The sequence below is a fragment of the Xenopus laevis genome, chromosome 2S, assembly GCF_017654675.1.
Source record: "Xenopus laevis strain J_2021 chromosome 2S, Xenopus_laevis_v10.1, whole genome shotgun sequence".
Lineage (NCBI taxonomy): Eukaryota > Metazoa > Chordata > Amphibia > Anura > Pipidae > Xenopus > Xenopus laevis.
In genome coordinates this window covers 8540233-8563862 of record NC_054374.1, presented here as the reverse complement: position 1 = coordinate 8563862, position 23630 = coordinate 8540233, and the positions used below count along the sequence as shown (strand labels likewise).

The 23630-nt window shown below is 39.9% G+C and overlaps 1 protein-coding gene across 1 annotated transcript in view; it reads left to right on the top strand.

Moving 5' to 3' along the window:
• Window positions 1-23359, top strand: part of dcbld2.S (discoidin, CUB and LCCL domain containing 2 S homeolog) — a 41016-nt gene extending 17657 nt beyond the window's left edge. Inside the window, exons 2-14 of the mRNA XM_018248830.2 lie at window positions 241-468; window positions 2609-2746; window positions 3494-3545; window positions 5781-5853; window positions 6466-6599; window positions 9742-9782; window positions 13120-13335; window positions 14199-14323; window positions 15519-15798; window positions 16370-16463; window positions 19798-19847; window positions 21064-21201; window positions 22551-23359. Coding sequence (XP_018104319.1) covers window positions 241-468; window positions 2609-2746; window positions 3494-3545; window positions 5781-5853; window positions 6466-6599; window positions 9742-9782; window positions 13120-13335; window positions 14199-14323; window positions 15519-15798; window positions 16370-16463; window positions 19798-19847; window positions 21064-21201; window positions 22551-22993 — 2012 coding nt within the window. The 3' untranslated portion in view covers window positions 22994-23359. The remainder of the gene's footprint in view (window positions 1-240; window positions 469-2608; window positions 2747-3493; window positions 3546-5780; window positions 5854-6465; window positions 6600-9741; window positions 9783-13119; window positions 13336-14198; window positions 14324-15518; window positions 15799-16369; window positions 16464-19797; window positions 19848-21063; window positions 21202-22550) is intronic.
• Window positions 23360-23630: the final 271 nt, after the last annotated feature.

The window sequence follows — 23630 nt, the reverse complement described above, 5'->3', positions numbered from 1 at the left end:
ATATTTAATTGTATATAGAAAGTCTCTTATTTCGGTATGCTGAAGCTTATATTAAATTTTCATTTTCGTGATAGTTCCCCTTTAACCTGGTCTCTCTTTATTCTGACAGATGGGGCCCTCCTATGGGGTTAGCCCTCTATTTGGCAAACTTCCACACTCTTGTATACGGTACATTTCTTGATGAGTCTCTCTGTTATTAAACCCATCGTGGTATTCCCATAATTATTCTCTGTGTTACAGGTGATGGTTGTGGCTACACCGTTATGGGGCCAGAAAGTGGAACGTTGACATCGATGAACTATCCCAAGACCTATCTCAATAACACTGTGTGCGAGTGGGACATCCATGTTAAACCTGGCGAGAGGATCCTGATCAAATTCGGAGACTTCGACATTGAAAATTCTGATTCTTGCCATTCAAGCTATTTGAGGATCTATGATGGTGTTCGGGAATCCCGCACTGAGATTGGTAGGATTTTTTTTAAGCACCTGCTTTGAGGACCCTGGGAGCACTTTCCAAGGGGTTGGAGAGTAACATGTTACTCACGGGCTACTGGTTGGGGATCACTGCTTATAGTCTGAAACAATCCCTTCTTAACGGCTTTTTGTCATGGAAGATCGACAGAGGGATGTAGTGTTGATGATACTGACACTTAGGCTTAGGTTCAGTCTCCGGAATTTCTCGTTCACCTTGGCTAAACAATAAACCATTGCTGTTCTCAATTTATTCCATTAGGGAAAAAAAGGTAAAATCATAAAGGACCAAACCATGTGACATAACCCATTGAAATTATTTCCATCAGAATGTAGAGAAGCATTTTAGAAGCTGCAAATACAACATTTTGTAAAGCAGGAATTAAAGGGGTTGTTCACCTTTTGAGTTAACTTTTATTATGACGTAGAGAGTGATAATCTCAGTACTGATACCTTTTAAAGTTTACAAAAGGCACAGCAGGCAAACTTTCATGTGGAGAGCCACTAGGGTTGCCATCTTTTCTGGAAAAAAAATACCGGCCTTCCTATATATTTCTCTTTTTTCCCTATTAATAACATTGGGATCAACCATCATTTTTACCGGCCAGGCCAGTAAAATACCGGCAAGGTGGCAACCCTAGGAGCCTCACAAGACGGGGGGTCAGAGGCTGCCAGATGAAAAGCGCTAGTCTACATCATACTAAAAGTTGTCAAAGGTGAACTACCGTTTTAATCAGCAGAGATAGCAGCAGTACAATATTGTTTGTTATTAAAAAACGAAACACTTGTTCCTTGTTATAGTGATGGATTCTGGGAGTTCCTTGGTCCCTGCGAGTCAGCTACAGACTATTATGGCCTCCTCTAAATCTTTATGTCTCTGTTGAAAGGCATAGTGTTTTGCACCATTTTCTTTTCTTTTTTTTGTACTGAATTCCTTGTTATCAATCGAGTGTGAAGGCCTGGAATTGCTATGCCTACCACTGCCCTTACAAACCCAAAAACTGATGAAACAGTAGTCTTTTTTACCTTTTATTCCACATTTGGTTCTTATTGCTTCAGCCTCCAAGCGCTACATTTATCTTTCTTGTGTTGTTTTGAGTGACATCTCCTGGGAAGGATCACACAGACAGTGCCAGGAGTGTTCAATTCCACCATAAATCGTAGTTCTTAAATGCGTCCATTAATGTCACTCCGAAATCTGATCTGCTCATTGCAGCCTTCACTCAGAGATAAAGGATCTGCCGTGTATGCGACTGAAACCACTTGAAATTGCTCTCCATAAAAATTTACGATGTAAGGAAAACCCTGCTTGGTGCGTGGGAAGATCAGCACCAAAATACTGGCTTTGGGTTTTCCCATTTTATCTCTCTGCTGTCCAGACTGTCATTGCATATAGCTGTTGTGCCTCCATGCTGAACTTGGGAATGGCACACGTTGTAACTAACATTCTAATGTAATGATCTTATGTATACCATAGAATTGCTATATTGGGCCTCAATAAAATGCAACCTATCCCCCCTACAAATATATATTTTATTTAGCAAATAATCTCTAATGATGTGCCACTATTTCATCTTACCAAATTTGTATAGTTGCCTTACTGTTGGGAATTATTAAATTAAAGGGGTTGTACAACTTTCAATTAACTTTTAGTATGATGGAAAGAGTGATATTCTGGGACAATTTTTTTAATTTATGTTTTTGAGTTATTTAGCTCAGAAGCTCTCCAGGGTGCAATTTACCCTAGCAACCATACACTGATTTGAATAAGAGACCAGAATATGAATAGGAGAGGCCTGAATAGAAAGAGGAGTAATAAAAAGTGACAATAACAATTTTGGATACGGCCGAACCCCCGAATCCTTTGTGAAAGATTCAGCCTAATACCAAACCGAATCTGAATTTGCGGGAAGGGGAAAACATATTTTACTTCCTTGTTTTGTGACAAAAAGTCACAAAATTTCCCTCCCGCCCCTAATTTGCATATGCAAATTAGAATTCCGTTCGGCCAGGCAGAAGGATTCGGCTGAATCCGAATCCTGGTGAAAAAGGCCGAATCCTGGCAGAATGCCCTAAAATTTAGATTTTTAGTTTGTCAACATTAAATCATATCTATGTTTGCTTTCTCTCCACAGCTAAATATTGTGGCTTAGCCTTGCAGTTAGAAAGCCCCATCGAGTCCAGGACAAACAAAGTCACGGTCCAGTTCATGAGTGGGACACACATTTCTGGGCGTGGATTTCTGGCTTCCTATTCTACCACTAATAAAACAGGTACAGGTATAGACTTCCTCTATTAATGCTAATGCATCGATCACCGTAATAATCATACCCATGTGTTCTGTATCCTTAGCCGCAGCTCTAAATTATCTATTTATGCTCTACCCCTTTATCTGCCCCTGTGTGTTTCTTATTATATGAATGTTATCTAAGCAGTCCTTTTCAGTGTTTTTGCAGAAGACAAAAAAAATGTCTTATTTCTGTTCCAAGAAGAGATGTTTATTTCTCCCTGGTAGATGAGATTACATAACGCTCAGGGGGATGGCTACATTTATAAGAGCTCTGGGGAAGAGCAAATACCGTATGTGATTTGCTGGATTTCATTCTTCTGTACCCAAAGTTTTTACCATGGAAGTTTTAAATTATCCAAAAGAAGGAACTATCAGAAGAGTTTATTATTGTTGCACCATCTGTTTAAAGTAAATAAAGTGTAGTAAGAGAAAAGAAAAAATTGATCACTTTAAATCACGCATGAAAAATTGTACAATGCTCCAAAAGTTCACTAATGCATTTAATACAACAAATTAATTTGTGCTAAACACATATATATATATATATATATATATATATATATATATATATATATATATATATATATATATATATATATATATATATATATATATATATATATATAATCGTAATCAAAAGTTCATGCCTTTAAAGGAACACTGACATGTCATTTATCTTGTGCCTTCAACTGCTCACATACCCATGTTCTGTTCTCTTCTTTTATCCTAGATCTTATTACATGCTTGCAAAAAGCAAGCCATTTCTCTGAACCTGAATACAGGTGAGAAGGTCTCTGATTGGGAGGGTATAAAATTCAGAGAATTTGCAGTCTGCTCATTTACTTGTACATTAGTGTAGGTAGTCTCCTATAGTGTAATACACAGCCTGTGGTTAGTTGTAGCCGACATTTAGAGGAGTGCAGGTCAGAATACTGTCATATGAAAAAGTTTGGGAACCCCTTTCAACCTGCATAATAATTTACTTCACTTTCAACAAAAAAGATAACAGTGGTATGTCTTTCATTTCCCAGGAACATCTGAGTACTGGGCTGTTTCTAAACAAAGATTTTTAGTGAAGCAGTATTCAGTTGTATAAAATAAAATCAAATGTGAAAAACTGGCTGTGCAAAAAGTTGGGTAATTTTTCTAATTTGAATGCATGCAACTGCTCAATACTGATTACTAGCAACACCAAATTGGTTAGATTAGCTTGTTAAGCCTTGAACTTCATAGGCAGGTGTGTCCAATCATGAGAAAAGGTATTTAAGGTGACCAATTGCAAGTTGTGCTTCTGTTTGACTCCTCTGAAGAGTGACAGCATGGGATCCTCAAAGCAACTCTCAAAAGATCTGAAAACAAAGATTGTTCAGTATCATGGTTTAGGGGAAGGCTACAAAAAGCTATCTCAGAGGTTTAAACTGTCAGTTTCAACTGTAAGGAATGTAATCAGGAAATGGAAGGCCACAGGCACAGTTGATGTAAAATCCAGGTCTGGCAGGCCAAGAAAAATACTGGAGCAGCATATGAGGAGGATTGTGAGAATGGTTACAGACAACCCAAAGATCACCTCCAAAGACTGTACATCGTTCTACATTTCAGTGCAATTTGCACAAAGAACATCTCTGGCAGGTTGATGAGAAAGAAGCCCTTTCTGCACTCACACAAACACAAACAGAGTCGCTTGTTGTATGGAAAAGCTCATTTAGACAAGTCACAGTCATTTTGGAACAAAGTGCTTTGGACCGATGAGATAAAAATTGAGTTATTTGATCATAACAAAAAGTGCTTTGCATGGCGGAAGAAGAACACCACATTCCAAGAAAAACACCTGCTACCTACTGTCACATTTGGTGGAGTTTCCATCATGCTGTGGGGCTGTGTGGCTAGTTCAGGGACTGGGGCCCTTGTTAAAGTCGAGGGTTGGATGAATTCAATCCAATATCAACAAATTCTTCAGGATAATGTTCAAGCATCAGTCACAAAGTTGAAGTTATGCTGCAGGGGTTGTATATTCCAACAAGACAATGACACTTAACACACTTGGAAATCTACAAAGACATTTATGCAGAGGGAGAAGTACAATATTCAGGAATGGCCGTCACAGTCCCCCGACTTGAATATCATGGAAAATCTATGGGATGTTTTGAAGCAGACTGTCCATGCTCGGCAGCCATCAAATTTAACTGAACTGGAGAGATTTTATATGGACGAATGGTCAAAAATACCCACATCCAGAATCCAGACACTCATCAAAGGCTATAGGAGGAGTCTAGAGGCTGTTACATTTGCAAAAGGCTCAACAAAGTATTGTTGTAATATCTCTGTTGGCGTGCCCAAATTTATGCACCTGTCTAATTTTGTTATGATGCATATCTTCTGTTAATCCAATAAACTTTATGTCACTGCTGAAATACTACTGTTTCCATAAGGCATGTTAAATATTAAAAGTAAGCTGCTACTTTGAAAGCTCAGCCAATGATATTCAAATTCAAAGAATTAAGAGGGTTTCCCAAAATTTTTCATATGACTGTATCTGTTGTCTCTCCTTTAACGGTTTCATTTAGTATACTGTATTGGAAAAATTAAAAACATTGATCTTTAAATTAGGGATGCACTGAATCCAGGATTCAAATCGGGATTCGGCCTTTTTCAGCAGGATTCAGATTCGGGCTAATCCTTATGCCTGGCCAAACCGAATCCAAACCCTAATTTGCATATGCAAATTAGGGGTGGGGGAGGGAAATTGCGTGACTTTTTGTCACAAAACAAGGAAGTGAATTTTTTTCCCCCTTCCCACCCTTAATTTGCATATGCAAATTAGGGTTCTGTATTCGGCCGAATCTTTCACAAAGGATTCGGGGGTTCGCCCGAATCCAAAATAGTAGATTTGGTGCATCCCTACTTTTATTCGTTTGCATCTAGTGACCCGTGATGGGCAAGTGAGCATTTTGGAAACATTACAGTTGTTAATCAGCTAAAAGTTAAGGCTTGTGGTTAATTGGATTTTTATTTTGCAGCAAATACTGCCCAGCTGGATGCATGACACCTTTTGGGGAAATTTCAGGCACCGTTCCTCTGGGATATAGAGACGTAGGTACACTTTATTGCTATGCGGGAAAGTCTTTGACGGATCTTTTGTTTTGACGTGCTTCTGAAACCTTAGCAGAATGTTAATATCAAGACTGTTATCGTCTATACAGAGAGTTTTGTTAGCTATAGTGCCTGTAACAAACAAGGGTGCCATTTTCCTTGCCCCCCCCCCCACACTGTCTGAACAACAGTCTCGTCTTGCTAAAAAGTACAGAACTGTATCTACATACATACATACATACACATCCAGTAACTATATTTACTATGCCTTGTTCATTTTAGCCAAACAATGTCAGATTTGCTGTCATCTTTGTTTCTGCTTACATCCAATTACAAGATGACACTTTATTAGCATGAAAGCTTTGTTCTTTGTCTCTAAAAAGTCAATAAATAGGCCATTGTCTCTTTTTACTTCAAGCCCAAGAGGCTATAAATGCAGCACTGCTGCTGGTTTCTATTAAGATCCAAGGACATTTAATACATTATATGAGTTTGTTATCCTGTAGGTTTGGGAATTCTAGTGTGTGCCATAAAACTGGTTATTGCTGCTGATGAATAGTTCCAGCAGTAAATGGCAAGACATCAACAGGATTGCTCTTTTCTTCCATCCAGTCTTCCTCGTTGTGCATGGCTGGGGTGCATGCGGGAGTAGTGTCCAACATCCTCGGTGGCCAGATTAATGTCGTTATCAGCAAAGGCATAGATTTTTATGAGGGCTCCCTGGCAAACAACATCACGTCAAAAGTGTAAGTATTAGCCTTATTGTATTACACACCTCCTGTCTTACTCTGTATCGGATCTTCAGCCTGTAGTGCAAAGTGTCATGACTTTTTCACTTCAGTGGTTTTTGGGCAGAGACACACGTGGAGATTTGGGGAGATTTAGTTGCCTGGCGACAAATATCCTCTTCTTCGGGCGACTAATCTCCCCAAACTGCCTTCCTGCCAGCTAGAATCGAAATCGGCAGAGGGATGGCACTCGGAGCAATTTGTTTTCCCGAAGTCGCCTGAAGTTTCCTCGAGAGATAACTTCGGAAATTGAAGCACTCCGAGTGCCATCCCGCCGATTTAGATTCTAGCTGTTGCGAAGGAAGTTTGGAGATATTAGACGCCCGAAGAAGAGGCAATTTGTTGCCAGGCGACTAATCTCCCCGAATCTCCTCATGTGGCTCTGCCCTTATCATGTAAAAAAAACAAACTTACAGTGTCTTGAGTTTTAGCATTGTATCGAAGAGGAAAATTTTCTTTAACAGTATTTACAAATTGCCTGATACCCCTGCAATCTATTTCCTGCATGTGATTTCCTGTAAAACGTCATGATAAATTGGTAACCAAAATGGAAAAATTACTGCTTCCCGTCTAGAGAAGCCGGAGACAGAGAGAAGAAAAGTAGGAGGCACCGTATTATATTGTATTGCATAGTTCTATATTGTTTATATTTTGTACTTAACATGCACAGATAGACTTGATAATAGTCCTAATGGTAAATGCGAGTCTTAGGGAGAAACTCCACGGGCGATTTCTCTGCGATCCTCCGCGCTGCGCAAAAACACAGGGTCTGAATCCGACCATCGTTTTGCACCGGACGAATGCTGCGACACCATCCGACGTTCCCATTGCTTGCCTTATTTCTGTCGCATCCGTCGGATCTTGCTGAAATCGCCCGTGGAGTTCCTCCCTTACAAATCCCGGAAACTCAACTGGAAGAAATCCATGAATTTACCATTGGAAACAACTGAACTGCTATTCCCTCTCATTACAACTTTTTGATAACAGAAAATCAAGAAAACACGGGACATGGAAATAGTTTGAAAGAATATAATCTTTGTTTTTTCCATTTGCCAATGCATAGGCCAATATTATGTGGAATATTATTATTCACAATATGTTATATTAACAATAAAAAGTTAAAAAAAAAAAGACCAAGAAAAAAAAAAGTCATGATAGGCACACCATTATTGAATCTAAAGAGCAAAAAAATAAAGAACGGTGCACAAAGCCCACATCAAAAACCTGAATAGGGGCAGCACACTGTTTATATTCAGAAGTACAATTATAAAGTAGAGTTGAGGAAAATCCCACTATCACCCCAGTGTAAGGGTGCATGCCAAACAACAGAAAAATAAGGGTATATACTGAGATTTCCCATCCCCCCCCAAAAAAACCAGAGTGGATTAAAAGTACAAAATCATTTATTAGGACACAAAAGGATTGTGAAACGCAAGTCTGTTGGGGCACACCACAATTGCCTTTACGTGATGGATGTTGTGCTCACCATGAAATTTCTAAAACTTATAGAATAGTCTGGCCACTACTATCCAAGTCCAGGCATTCAAAGCTGTCACAAAATTGTTTCCAGCTTGGATTTTTTAGCAATGTCTTTTAGCAGCTGTTGAGAAGCTAAGCAAAAAATAAGGTTGGTCTGTAATATAAGCTGATGCTACAGGTTTGCTGATTGTTAAATTCTGATGCTAATTGCACTGGTTTCTGTGCTGCCATGTAGTAATTATCTGTATTAATTACTAATAAGCCTTATATTGTGACATTTATATTCTATATACACTGTAAGGCACATTTACCAAGGGTCGAATTTTGAAATTCTTGTGAATTCGATTGAATTAGAAATTTATTAATAACATCGAATTTTGAAAACTGGGATGAAGTTAAACAACCCGAAAACTCGAATCGAATTTGATTCAAGTTTTTTCTCTTTTCTCTAGGCTGCAAACATCTACAAATTGTTCTCTGGACCTCTCCCATTGACTTATACAGGAATTCAGCAGGTTTTAGGTGGCTAATATTCGAATTAGAGTATGATAAATCTCGAAAATAGAATATGATTTTTTTCACATATTTCATAGTATATGCATTCCTTTACATATAATGAAACAATGATTAAACTGACTTAAAGGAACAGTTCAGTGTAAAAATAAAAAACTGGGTAAATAGGCTCTATAAAATAAACAATGTTTTTAATATAGTTAGTTAGCCAGAAATGTAATGTATAAAGGCTGGAGTGACTGGTTGTCTGACATAATAGCCAGAGCACTACTTCCTGCTTTGCAGCTCTCTTGGTTTCCACTGATTGGCTACCAGGCAGTAACCAATCAGTGACTCGAGGGGGGTGGGGTCATATGGTTCATAGCCGTTTGCTTTTAAATCTGAGTTGCATTCTGATGATCAATTGCAAATTTACTGAACAGTTATGCCCCACGTCACTGACTAACTCGGAGTTAGAGAGCTGAAAAACAGGAAGTAATGTTCTGTTCTGTTATATTAGACATCCAGTCTAGAGTCCTGCAGCAGGTCGGGTACCCTGCAGATTGAGGGTAAGATTTTCAGGTGCGGGTATAGATGCGTGTTGCGGGTCTCATCTAAATTTCTTATCTTATGTTATATTGTCTAGTTTTTAGTCCTTTTAAAATTTTACACAACTTGTTTCTGTCCCTCCCACTTTTTATGACATCCCTTCCGGTTTGCAGCAACATCACTTCCTGTTTGATGTTGTTCAGTGTGTTGTGGGTCGGTTGCGGATAAAGCAGTTGCAGGTCCGGGATCAAAGCTGGTAAATATGTGGGTTGTGGTTCGTGTCGCGGGCAGCAAGTTTGGGTCCGGGTCTTAGAAATTGTTTCTGCGCGGGACTCTAATCCACTCACTCCAGCCTTTATACATTACATTTTTGGTTAACTAACTATATCAGAAACATTGTCTATTTACCCAGTTTTTATTTTTACACTGAACTGTTCCTTTAACCCAAAAATTTTTTTTAGAATATTGAATTTACAAATTACATTCAAATGTAAACATTAAACATCACCTTGTTGTAATGTTTTCTTTCTCACCAGCTTTATTTAACAGTTTTCATCAGTTTTATCTTTCATCTTTACAGGGGCTCATTGTCTACAACTCTGTTTACATTCAAGACCAGCGGTATGTAATGTTTCTGTTATATTGTTGTATGAAGGGCATTCATTAATAATATAAAATCCCCAATAGAATACTGATGTATTCGTATTAGGAAATGCTGTAATTCATCTTAATAATGGCTCTGCACAGTTTGCAATTTACAAGTATATTAAAGGGATCTAGTAAATTTTGGGATAAACAAAATGTGGCAGGTTTATAGGGCTGTAAATAGGATTAAATGAGGTGACCGTGGCCAATAATATTTAGGTTTAACAAATTTTAGGAGATGGTATTTTGCAGAACTAAAGGGATGATTTATTTAGTAACACTAAATTTTTTAATGTAAAAAAAATAATTTCACTCTTCTCAAATAACTCCTCTATATTGGACAAAGATAATTAGTTTTTTTGTTTTATACATACATACCTAGATAAAATCCCTCTTCCGCTTGTGTTCTGAAAAGGCAATGAGGCGACATACATTTTCTTATGCATGCGCTCCATCTTTAAAACCGGAAGTTAGTGGCTTCTGCTTCAGGAAGGATTTGCCTGTCTTATTCTCCGAGTCTGTTTGTATCAAACTGTTTGTATCAGGGAGAGAGTGTGTGGGAGCACTACCCTTAGCAAGATTTATTTCTAAAAGGGTTAGATAGTAAAGAAAAGAGCGCGATCTGCACTCTCTGTCTGAGTTTCCGGTCTAATTTGGAAGATACAGGGTTGACCTGTGCGCTGCCTTACTTCTCGCAGCCGGTACTGAAGTAAATGAAGCTGGTGAAAGATACAGAGCAGCATAAAACCCTTTGTGAAGCAGAAGCAACTATCAGTTTTAACAAGAGAGTTTGGAGCAAGCAGAAGAGCTTAAAATACGTGTCGCCCTATCGCTTTTTTTGAAATGCAGCACACAACCGGAAGTGATTTTACCTAGATATTAAAAATAATTAACTTTGTCCAAGACACATTTTTTATTTGAGGGGGGTGGAATTAATTTTTTACATAAAATGTTTTAGTGTTACTGTTCCTTTAAGGTATGAAGATCCAAATTTCAGAAACATCCGTTATCCGGAAAGCCCCAGGTCCTGAGCATTCTGGATAACAGGTCCTATATCTGTACATGTGTAGTACCATGCTGATCTTGACATCCATATTCTATGCGTAGCACTTGGTTTGGGCAGGTATGAAAATTGAATCTGCCAGTGCACCAAGTCAGCAAAGGAAACTTATCCAGCCATTATTTCATTTTGTAGCTGAAAGGACCAGTTCAGTATAAAAATAAAAACTGGGTAAATAGATAGGCTGTGCAAAATAAAAAAATGTTTCTAATATAGTTATTTAGCCAAAAATGTAATGTATAAAGGCTGGAGTGACTGGATGTGTAACATAATAGCCAGAACACTACTTCCTGCTTTTCAGCTCTCTAACTCTGAGTTAGTCAGTGACTATAAGGGGGGCCACATAGGCCATAACTGTTCAGTGAGTTTGCAATTGATCCTCAGCATTCAGCTTAGATTGAAAAGCAACAGTTATGTCCCATGTGGGCTCCCTTCAAATCGCTGACTAACTCAGAGTTAGAGAGCTGAAAAGCAGGAAGTAGTGTTCTGGCTGTTATGTTAGACATCCACTCACTCCAGCCTGTATATATTACATTTTTGGCTACTATATTAGAAAATATGGGTGCACCGAATCCACTATTTGGGATTAGGCTGAATTCCCGAATCCTTTGTGAAAGATTCGGCCGAATGCCAAACCGAATCCAAATTCGCATATTCAAATTAGGGGCGGGAACATTTTTTCACTTCCTTGTTTTGTGGTGAAAAGTCACGTGATTTCCGAATCCTACTGAAAAAGGCCGAATCCTGGATTTGGTGCATCCCTACTAGAAACATGTTTTATTTTGCAGAGCCTATTTACCCAGTTTTTATTTTTACACTGAACAATCCCTTTAACTATGTTACATGATTCCTTTCTGTACTAAACATACCCAGCCCTGGAGTTGCATCTCTTCCAGCTATAAACCTCAGTCATCCAGTATTTGACCGCAGAGTTTGGATCGTAAAGGTTTAGACTGTGTATTTAGCTGTCCCACATATCAGGGGTCCGATCACTTGTGCGTATGGCAACTCCGGGATGAAATCCGAGATGTGGTTTAGCAAGTGAATGAAATAAATGCAGGGTAGGCTTCCAGCCTTAGCCAGACAATTACAGTCTTATCATCTCCGCTATACAATTAGTGGCACAGATTCCTGACATGCTACAAATGTGCTGACAGCCACTTGGAATCTCTCACACTGAGCATTTGTTATGTGTGTGGAACTGAGTAGCTGTCTGATACCACTCGTTTTCCCCCCCCCTCTCGTTAAACAAAACTGTTAAAATTTTATTTTTAGCTCGTTTTAATAGGCTTTAGTGTCGCTTTACTTTTATTCTGAACTGGTAGCCATATTCTACAATTTAAACATATACAGGTATCTGTTATCCAGGAACCCGCTATCCAGAATGCTCAGAATTATGGAATGGCCACCTCTCATAAACTCCATTTTATCCAAATGATTTCCTTTTTCTGTGTAATAATAAAACGGTAGCTTGTACTTGATCCCAACTAAGATATAATTAATCCTTATTGGAGGCAAACCCAGCCTATTGGCTTTATTTAATGTTTACATGACTAAAGGTATGGCGATCCAAATTACAGAAAGATCCGTTATCCGGAAAGCCCCGGGTCCCAAGCATTCTGGATAACAGGCCCCATACCTATACCATAATACAGAAGAGGCATGAATAACCTGTAAAATATATCCTCATGAATGGTGCTTAAAGGACCAGTAACAGGACCAGTAACAGCAAAAAATTTCTAAAAAAAAATTTGTTAGTATGCTACGAAAGAAAAACTTTAAAATCGCTAAGTCTATATTAAGAAATAACTTACCGAAACTCCGCTTATGCTCGACAGCGCAACGATCCATCGCGCTACACTCGATTCATCCTCCCTGGCTATCTCCTATAAGGAAGGCAGGGAGGAGAATGGAGCGCTGCACGATGGATCGCATTTTCTGAAGAGGAGCGCAAGCGGAGTTTCGGTAAGTTATTACTTAATAAAGACTTAGCGACTTTAAAGTTTAATATGTGTTGCTGTCTTTTTTTCGTAGCATACTAACGAAATTTTTTCAACATTTTTTTGTTGTTACTGGTCCTTTAACATTGTGGTATGAGCTGCAGATTTCCCTTCTCTTCCCAGTGGCTAAATGTTTGCTGGCTGAACAATGCCTGTATTTTGTTACTGAGCTAGAAAAGACATACAATAGACTATTGTTTTCAAGATCCATAATTAGTGGAATAACATGACTTTATTGCTTCCTCTTGGCTAGGCTGCTATGGAACTCTGGGAATGGAATCTGGCGTTATCCCAGATGCCCAGATAAATGCCTCATCTTTCCTGGAATGGACGGACAACACAGGGCAAAATAATGCTTGGAGATCTGAAAGGGCCCGACTGAAGAAGCTAGGGCCCCCCTGGGTGGCCTCGATCAGTAATGAGTTTCAGTGGCTTCAAATCGACCTTAGCAAATTAAAAAAATTAACAGGTAGGTATTGATGGGTTTCCGATGGCGCTGCCCCATTTCTCTGTTATGATTATGTATTTATGCATGATGATGTCCTGCCATTTAAATAGGATCAAGCTCAGGACTGGACCTGGAACACAGTTCTCTATGTGAAAGTACATAGAAACGTTTCTTTAAACGGCAACTCTTGTGAAAATGAAAATTTAATATACGCTTCAGCATACTGAAATAAGAAACCTTCTAAATACAATCAATAAAAAAAATCTGCATCCTTTATGAAATAATCAAGTTTATCTTCACTATTCCTCTCTCAGCATCTGTTTCTTCTCATTCTGTCTTCATGCAGCAGTTGGGTGTCAGATATTCATTGACAGTTAGATCCAATATATCTTATAAGATTTTGCCTAGAGACATCATGTCTCTCTACATGCAGGAATTTGTGCAAAAGGCAGTTATTTTGTTAGATTTTGTTTCTACTGAAATCCGTTATTTGAGTGAGCTCTAATTCATCTGCTAGGAAAGGAGCCCCCTATAAGATATATTGGATCTAACTGTCAATGAATATCTGACACCCAACTGCGCTACATTAGATTTTACTTTAAAACATTTAATTTTTTGGTGTTACTGTTCCTATAAACACCACCTTTGAGTTCATGAACTGTATAAGACCATTTAGCCTTGCGCCTTTATTTGGTCATGGATCTAATATTATATGAATATAACCTTATTTTTTACAATATATATATATATATATATATCTATATATCTCCTTCACTGGTATAATTATAAAGAAAATAACACCAATACACTCTAGGCCTGGAATAGCCAATTGAAGTGTCAGTGTTAATTGTATTCTAACGCTATTTTGCAAATGTCTTTTCTAGGCATTATAACAACAGGCTCAACCATCGACAAATTCAATTACTATGTTTCCTCTTACAAGATTGTCTACAGTGAAGATGGCATGAAATGGACTGTATACAGGCAGCCTCATGTGGGGCAAGACAAGGTACCGCTACCAAACCATATTTCTCTACCAGCAGCTGCTTCCCAGTATTACATTTTAAAGGGGTTGTTCACCTTTGAGAAAACTTTTTGTATGATGTAGAGAGGGATATTCTGAGACAATTTGCAATTGGTTTTCATTTTTTATTATTTGGGGTTTTTGAGTTATTTAGCTTTTTATTCAGCAGCTCTTCAATTTGTATTTGGTTGCTAGGGTCCCAACTTGAATAAGAGACTGGAATAAGAATAGGAGAGGCCAGATTACAAAAATGAATAATAACAATTTGCAATAACAATACATTTGTAGCCTTACAGAGCATTTGCTTTTTAAAAGGGGTCAGCGATGCCCATTTGAAAGCTACACAGAGTCAGAAGAAACATGCAAATAATTATAAAACTATTAGAAAATAAATAATGAAAACCAATTGAAAAGGTGCTTAGAATTGGCTACTCTATAACATATTAAAGGTTACCTTAAAGGAGAAGGAAAGCTACGGAGGCATTTTATTGCCGATAGATTAGTTGCAATAGTGCAAGCTAGAATGTTATATTTATTCTGTAAAATGCTTTACCATACCTGAGTAAACAGCTCTAGAATCTCTCTCTGTTTGTTTAGGATAGCAGCTGCCATATTAGCTTGGTGCGACACCACTTCCTGTTTGAGTCTCTCCCTGCTCACTAATAACTCTGGGCTCAGATTACAGCAGAGAAGGGAGGGGGGAGAGGAGCAAACTGAGCATGCTCACGCCCAGGGCAAGGAGGTTTAAGCTGAAAACAGGAAGTCTGATACAGAAGCCCATGAGTACACAATAGAAGGAAAGAAATGTGCTGTTTCTTTTGACAGAGGACTCAGAGCAGCATTACTTTGAGGGTTTACTGGTGTATTTATATAGAACTTTCTGATAAAGCTTACTTACTTTTAGCCTTTCCTCATGCTTTAAAGGTGAAACATCCCTTTAAGAGGGTACTGGAGGAAATATTGCCAGAGAATGTTGATTATTTACTGGCGTTTCGGAGGAAATATTGCCAGAGACAGCAGATATTTTTGGGGTTTCTGGTGGGAGTATTGCCAGAGAAGGTATATATTTATTGGGTTATGGAGGGAGCAAGGCAGATTTCGGGGCACTGCCATGAGTGTTGCTAGAGAATTATTATATTGATGGGACACTAACAAAAACATGTTATTTCTTTTTTCTCAGATATTCCGGGGGAATTTAGATTACAATCATGAGGTTCGCAATAACTTCATACCGCCTATCGTGGCCCGCTTCGTTAAGATCCATCCTTTGCAGTGGCATAAAAAAATTGCCATGAAAGTTGAACTGCTTGGATGTCAGTTTAATGCTCCTCCAAAGCTAACGATGACTGAGGGTCCAGTACTGAAGCCGCGAGCCAACAACAACTCCCGTGTACGGATAGACAAAACCACCTTCCCACCCGAAATCAAGAATACCACCGTTACACCAATTATAAGCAAAGGTACAGAGACTTGGAGCAATGCAGTCTTTATAAAGAAGGAGGGGAAGGATCCTGACTTGTTCTGTTTGCAGAGATACTGACTCTGCCTTATATCAGCTGCCTGCGCCTGGTCAGGAATTCTGGGTTTGACATCAGACGATTCTCGTCTCAACAGCTATTGGCCTGACTCAGGCTGTGAGCTTGGAAAGGGGCCTCCTTTAACAACCCTATCCCTGCTGGCAAGAACACTTAGAGGCACATTTATCAAAGCTCGAATTTCGAATTCATGTGAGTTTTTAAAACTCCCATAAATTTGAAATTCGACCAATTGAAATGGTTTTTAATAAAATCTAATTTTTTAAACTCTGATGAATTAGATCGACCCGAAAACTCGAATCGCATTCTATTCAAGTTTTAAAAACTCGATTCAAGTTGTTTCTCCGAAAAAATCCATTGTCAGGAAGGCTGCAAACAACTCCAAATTGATCCCTGCATGTCTCCAATTGACTTAAACAGCTTTCCAACACCTACGCAAAAATGTGTTGACTAATCGCCGTGTAAATGTTGTGTTTTTCTTTTAATGGATTTACAGATCTGCCTCTGGTCACCATCCTGGTTCCTGTGTTAGTCATGTCTCTCACCAGCATCATCCTGATCTTAGTCTGCGCTTGGCACTGCAGGAACAGGTCTGTCTATAACCTTATTGTGTTGGGATTCTCCCTCTTTTCTAAAGGGGAAGCCAACGTGTTTGCTGGAACATTCAGAATTGTTTCTGTTTTTTATGGCTTAAAAATACTTAAAGGGGAAGTAAAGCCTAAAATAGAATAAGGCTAGAAATGCTGTATTTTGTATCCTAAATATAAACATGAACTTACTGCACCACAAGCCTAATCAAACAAATGATTTATGCTTTCAAAGTTGGCCACAGGGGGTCACCATCTTGTAACCTTGTTATACATCTTTGCAAGACCAAGACTGTGCACATGCTCAGTGTGGTCTGGGCTGCTTAGGGATTGTCATCAATTATCAAAACAGCACAAGTCAAATAATATCTGCCAGAAGCCGATACAGCAAGACTGATTAATAATCAGAATATACAGACTGCACTGGGTCCTGTGTTGTTATGTAATCTAATGTGGATTTTATAGTTTTTGTATTGTTTAATACTAGGGATGCACCGATCACGTACAGAAAACAAGGAAGTAAAAAATGTTTTCCCCTTCCCACTCTTAATTTGAATATGCAAATTAGGGCTCGGTTCGGTATTCGGCCGAATCTTTCATGAAGGATTCGGGGGTTCGGCCAAATCCTAAATAGTGGATTCGGTGCATCCCTATTTAATACAAACTTTCTCCAACTCTGCAGAACCAGTGGCTGCCACAAAATAATCCTCCAAACAGAATCCCAATTTATCTGTTTAAATCTGGCTCCATGATGTTTGTCCCTGCAGCTGGAGTTGGAAACAGTAAAGGGGATGTAAAGGCAAATATAAAATCCAATGCAAATCTCGACACAGTCGCCGACTGCTCTACAGGCAAACAAGCAAAGCCGCTTGAGTTCTGCATGGCTGGGAAGTAAGGCGGGGGCTCCCCCTGCTGTTCATAAGTATGATTGTTTCGCTGCAGAGCAGTTAGGGACCATCTGACAATTCCTTATATTAGAATTAAGGCTAAACCATTAAAGGGCAAGTAAAACAAGAAATTGACACCCTGGGTGTATTTTAATGTTTAATGTAATCTTCTTGAGATTTCAAAAAGTGCATTATGGTGATGTGGTAATATGGCACCAAAAAAGATTGCAATATAACCATATAGAAACCGATTGGCTACACTCTATGACAGACGGCCTACTTTCTATTGTTCCGAGCATATGGACAAACCACATGAATAATCGGAATAGCTGGCTGTGAAGAGGAGCTGAAGCACTCAGGGAGAGCACAATTTTAACAGTTACAGTGTAAGGATTCTGTATCATACCAAGTCACACTCCTTTCCTAGAGACTATTATCCCACTGTTACTATAGACACCATCTCTCCCTACTATACCTGCTATCCCACAGTCACACTCCCTTCCCAGAGACTATTATCCACTGTTACTATAGGCACCATCTCTCCCTACTATACCTGCTATCCCACAGTCACACTCCCTTCCCAGAGACTATTATCCACTGTTACTATAGGCACCATCTCTCCCTACTATACCTGCTATCCCACAGTCACACTCCCTTCCCAGTGACTATTAGCCACTGTTACTATAGACACCATCTCTCCCTACTATACCTGCTATCCCACAGTCACACTCCCTTCCCAGAGACTATTATCCCCACTGTTACTATAGGCACCATCTCTCCCTACTATACCTGCTATCCCACAGTCACACTCCCTTCCCAGAGACTATTATCCACTGTTACTATAGGCACCATCTCTCCCTACTATACCTGCTATCCCACAGCCACACTCCCTTCCCAGAGACTATTATCCACTGTTACTATAGGCACCATCTCTCCCTACTATACCTGCTATCCCACAGCCACACTCCCTTCCCAGAGACTATTATCCCACTGTTACTATAGACACCATCTCTCCCTACTATACCTGCTATCCCACAGTCACACTCCCTTCCCAGAGACTATTAACCACTGTTACTATAGACACCATCTCTCCCTACTATACCTGCTATCCCACAGTCACACTCCCTTCCCAGAGACTATTATCCACTGTTACTATAGGCACCATCTCTCCCTACTATACCTGCTATCCCACAGCCACACTCCCTTCCCAGAGACTATTATACACTGTTACTATAGGCACCATCTCTCCCTACTATACCTGCTATCCCACAGCCACACTGCCTTCCCAGAGACTATTATCCCACTGTTACTATAGACACCATCTCTCCCTACTATACCTGCTATCCAACAGTCACACTCCCTTCCCAGAGACTATTATCCACTGTTACTATAGGCACCATCTCTCCCTACTATACCTGCTATCCCACAGTCACACTCCCTTCCCAGAGACTATTATCCACTGTTACTATAGGCACCATCTCTCCCTACTATACCTGCTATCCCACAGTCACACTCCCTTCCCAGAGACTATTATCCACTGTTACTATAGGCACCATCTCTCCCTACTATACCTGCTATCCCACAGTCACACTCCCTTCCCAGAGACTATTATCCCCACTGTTACTATAGGCACCATCTCTCCCTACTATACCTGCTATGCCACAGTCACACTCCCTTCCCAGAGACTATTATCCCCACTGTTACTATAGACACCATCTCTCCCTACTATACCTGCTATCCCACAGTCACACTCCCTTCCCAGAGACTATTATCCCACTGTTACTATAGGCACCATCTCTCCCTACTATACCTGTTATCCCACAGTCACACTCCCTTCCAAGAGACTATTATCCACTGTTACTATAGACACCATCTCTCCCTACTATACCTGCTATCCCACAGTCACACTCCCTTCCCAGAGACTATTATCCCACTGTTACTATAGGCACCATCTCTCCCTACTATACCTGCTATCCCACAGTCACACTCCCTTCCCAGAGACTATTATCCCTCTGCTGCTACTACTACAGCTGCTACTTCAGGCACCACCTCCCGTACTATTTGTTTGGTAACATCACATCTGTAAAATGGCAGTGATTAACAACCAGAAGTAGTTGCAGTAGAACCCGGGACCAAACTGGTTTCCAGAATACCTGCTCATGTTTAGCTATGACAATCAGAGGATTTGAGCACCAGCTGGGATGCTGCCAAACATACCAGACACCAATCTTGCTCCACTGCTGGTATTTTGGCTTTGCTTTTCCTAAACAGAATTTTCTTCTATCCAGGATTTTATTACAAACTAAAAGCCGGAGGAGCTTGGATATTGTGAAATCCCTTATATCTTAGTATGATACAGAATCCTTACACTGTTACTGTTAAAATTGTGCTCTCCTTGAGTCATGCAGCAGTGACTGGAAAAGTGATGTTTTGTTGCTGCTTCGTTGCAGGAAGAAGAAGGCAGAAGGAACATACGACTTGCCTTACTGGGATCGCGCAGGTACAAAGCTAAACTGTCATTTATTTCACATTGTTCTGAAGATGTGCAAATGGATTTTAAATATCTTGAACTCTGTTACACTATACAGATTTTTGAATAACAAATATCTATATCAGTGACCCCCAACCAGTAGCTTCTGAGTAACATGTTGTTTTCCTAACCCTTGGATGTTGCTCTCCGTGTCCTCTAAGCAGGTGCTTATTTTTGAATTCCAGGCTTGGAGGCAAGTGATAATTGCATAAAAACTAAGTATAGTGCCAAGTAGAGCCTCTTGTAGGCTGCAAGTCCACATAGGGGCTACAAAATAGCCAATCACAGCCCTTTTTTGGAACCCCAATGGATTTTTTCATGCTTGTGTTGCTCCCCAACTCTTTACATTTGAATGTTGCTTACGGGTAAAAAAGGTTGGGGACCCCTGCTCTATATAATATACAGTTGTGTTCAGAATAATAGCAGTGTGTTTAAAAAAGTGAATGCAGCTCAAAATTCTTATAATAGCTTTTATTTCTATACACATGAATGCATTGGGAACACTGCACTTTCTATTCCAAATCAAAACATGAAAACAAGTTGAGATTTCCTTTTTGTCTGTAATAATAAATCAGTGCCCAGTACTTGATCCCAACTAAGATATAATTAAACTTTATTGGAAGCAGAACCAGCCTATTGGCTTTATTTAATGTTTATATGATTTTCTAGTAGACTTAAGGTACAAAGATCCAAATTACGGAGATTTGTTATCCAGAAAACCCCGGTCCCGAGCATTCTGGATAACAGGTCCCATGCCTGTACTAACACCTAATTTTCCGAATTTCAAAATGAAATGTAAAAAAATCTGTTATGCTCTTTTAAAAATAGATTTCAGTGCAGAATTCAGATGTCACTGCGGGGTGGGTCTATAAATAGAGGACAGTAGTGGGCCCAGGTCGGGTGCAGTTTGGGAGGGGTCGGAGAGGGGTCACTACTATGTGCGTCTAACTGGGTGCAATATCTTATGTATCCGAATACCCTGTCCTCCTCAGCACTATTCAGCCCAGGGTCAAGTTCGTGGTTCTGCACCTCTCCAAAGAAAAAAATGCATTTATTGGGGGTTGGACCAGAATCTACTATACCTGCCCAGTACCTGCATTTCTTGCAGTTTGTGTTGATTCGTACAGCTTATTTGGCAAAATCGTTTTCTCCCATGCAACATTGTACTGTATTTCTTTTCCCTAAGGCTGGTGGAAGGGAATGAAGCAGTTTCTTCCGGCTAAATCAGCAGAACACGAGGAGACCCCCGTACGCTACAGCAGCTGTGAATCGAGCCGAGTGAGACCCAGGGAGGTGGCGACCATGTTGCAGGCAGAGTCTGCAGGTACAGTTTTGTCCCCCACTTATAGTGGAATTTCGGGCTATTGCCACTAGATGTAGAATTCTCCATAGCAGGGACAACTATAGACTGTACAGAGAAATACCGTGCCAGCATCTTTACCAGGAGGGGTCATACATATTCCATAACCTGAACCATTCCTTCCCTTCAGGTCTGCACGTTCCTAATATTGGCTACATAGCAGCTTGTTTATATAAACTATAGTAGTACTTATCTGTTATCTACTGTGTATCCTGTGCTTGAATGGCTGCCCCCATGGCTACACAGCAGCTTGTTTATATAAACTATAGTAGTACTTATCTGTTATCTACTGTGTATCCTGTGCTTGAATGGCTGCCCCCATGGCTACACAGCAGCTTGTTTATATAAACTATAGTAGTACTTATCTGTTATCTACTGTGTATCCTGTGCTTGAATGGCTGCCCCCATGACTACACAGCAGCTTGTTTATATAAACTATAGTAGTACTTATCTGTTATCTACTGTGTACCCTGTGCTTGAATGGCTGCCCCCATGGCTACACAGCAGCTTGTTTATATAAACTAGTAGTACTTATCTGTTACCTACTGTGTATCCTGTGCTTGAATGGCTGCCCCCATGTCTACACAGCAGCTTGTTTATATAAACTATAGTAGTACTTAACTGTGTATCCTGTGCTTGAATGGCTGCCCCCATGGCTACACAGCAGCTTGTTTATATAAACTATTTTAGTACTTATCTGTTATCTACTGTGTATCCTGTGCTTGAATGGCTGCCCCCATGGCTACACAGCAGATTGTTTATATAAACTATAGTAGTACTTATCTGTTATCTACTGTGTATCCTGTGCTTGAATGGCTGCCCCCATGTCTACACAGCAGCTTGTTTATATAAACTATAGTAGTACTTAACTGTGTATCCTGTGCTTGAATGGCTGCCCCCATGGCTACACAGCAGCTTGTTTATATAAACTATTTTAGTACTTATCTGTTATCTACTGTGTATCCTGTGCTTGAATGGCTGCCCCCATGGCTACACAGCAGATTGTTTATATAAACTATAGTAGTACTTATCTGTTATCTACTGTGTATCCTGTGCTTGAATGGCTGCCCCCATGGGTACACATCAGCTTGTTTATGTAAACTATAGTAGTGTTTCTGAAGCAAACACACCAGTTGTATCAGTACAGTACAACCGTACATTATATTTCCATTACTTTAAAACACTATCATTTTTGGTGTTCCTTTAATTGGCCAATCCGATGCAGGGATCACAGCTAGAGAGGATCTATAAAACATGGCTTTTACGTTGATTGAATGTTACCTGACAGATCTTTTGTGCTCTCTGGTTGACAGAATATGCCCAGCCTTTAGTGGGGGTAGCAGTGGGCACCCTACATCAGAGATCAACCTTCAAACCAGAAGAATGCAAAGAACCTGGTTACGCTGATCTGGATTCCTATACCAACCCAGAGGATGCCATTTATCATGCCTATGCAGAGCCGCTGCCGACAAACGGACCGGAATATGCAACCCCTATCATTATGGATATGTCGGGCCATCCAATTGGACCTATGGGTTTGCCTTCCACATCCACATTTAAAGTCCCAGGGAGCCAAGCCCCTCCATTAGTGGGAACTTACAATAAGCTCTTATCTAGGACGGCCAGTTCAGCTTCCACACAGGTACTATACGACACCCCTAAAGGGACACAGGGAGTATGCGCCGTGGAGGAAATGGTGTACCAAGTGCCACAGAGTGTTCCACTGCAAACCACAAACAGGGAGGTGCCCCCTTAAGCTACACGGCAACTGCAGACTTCAACCACGTTCCACAAAATGGCTTTTATTTCTATGAGCACATTGCATTGTAATCATATCGATGAAACCATTTCACCATGAAACAAATATTCCAATCACTGTTCACTTCTTGTACACTGGGTATCTACTGCCTTTGGCTTTCCATCATAATAAGCTCAGTTCACACACTGAGGATGCTGGGAGTTGCAGTACAACACTAGCTGGTGCACTGCAGGTGCTTGTGTTTGTTTTGTGACTGAAGCAATATGGAATTTAAAGAAACTGTTAACAGAACACAAAATTAAAGTCTTTTAAAGTAATGAAAATATAATGTACTGTCATGCTGCACTGGTAAAACTGGTGCGATTGCTTCAGAATCGCTACAATAGTTTATATAAACAGATTTCTGTGTAGCCATGTAGGCAGCCATTGAAAGCTGAAAACAGAAAAGGCACAGGTTACACAGCAGATAACAGATACGTTCTGTAGAATCCCATTGTATACTCACAGAGCTTATCTGTTATCTACTGTGTATCCTGTGCTTGAATGGCTGTCCCCATGGCTACACAGCAACTTGTTTATATAAACTATAGTAGTACTTATCTGTTATCTACTGTGTATCCTGTGCTTGAATGGC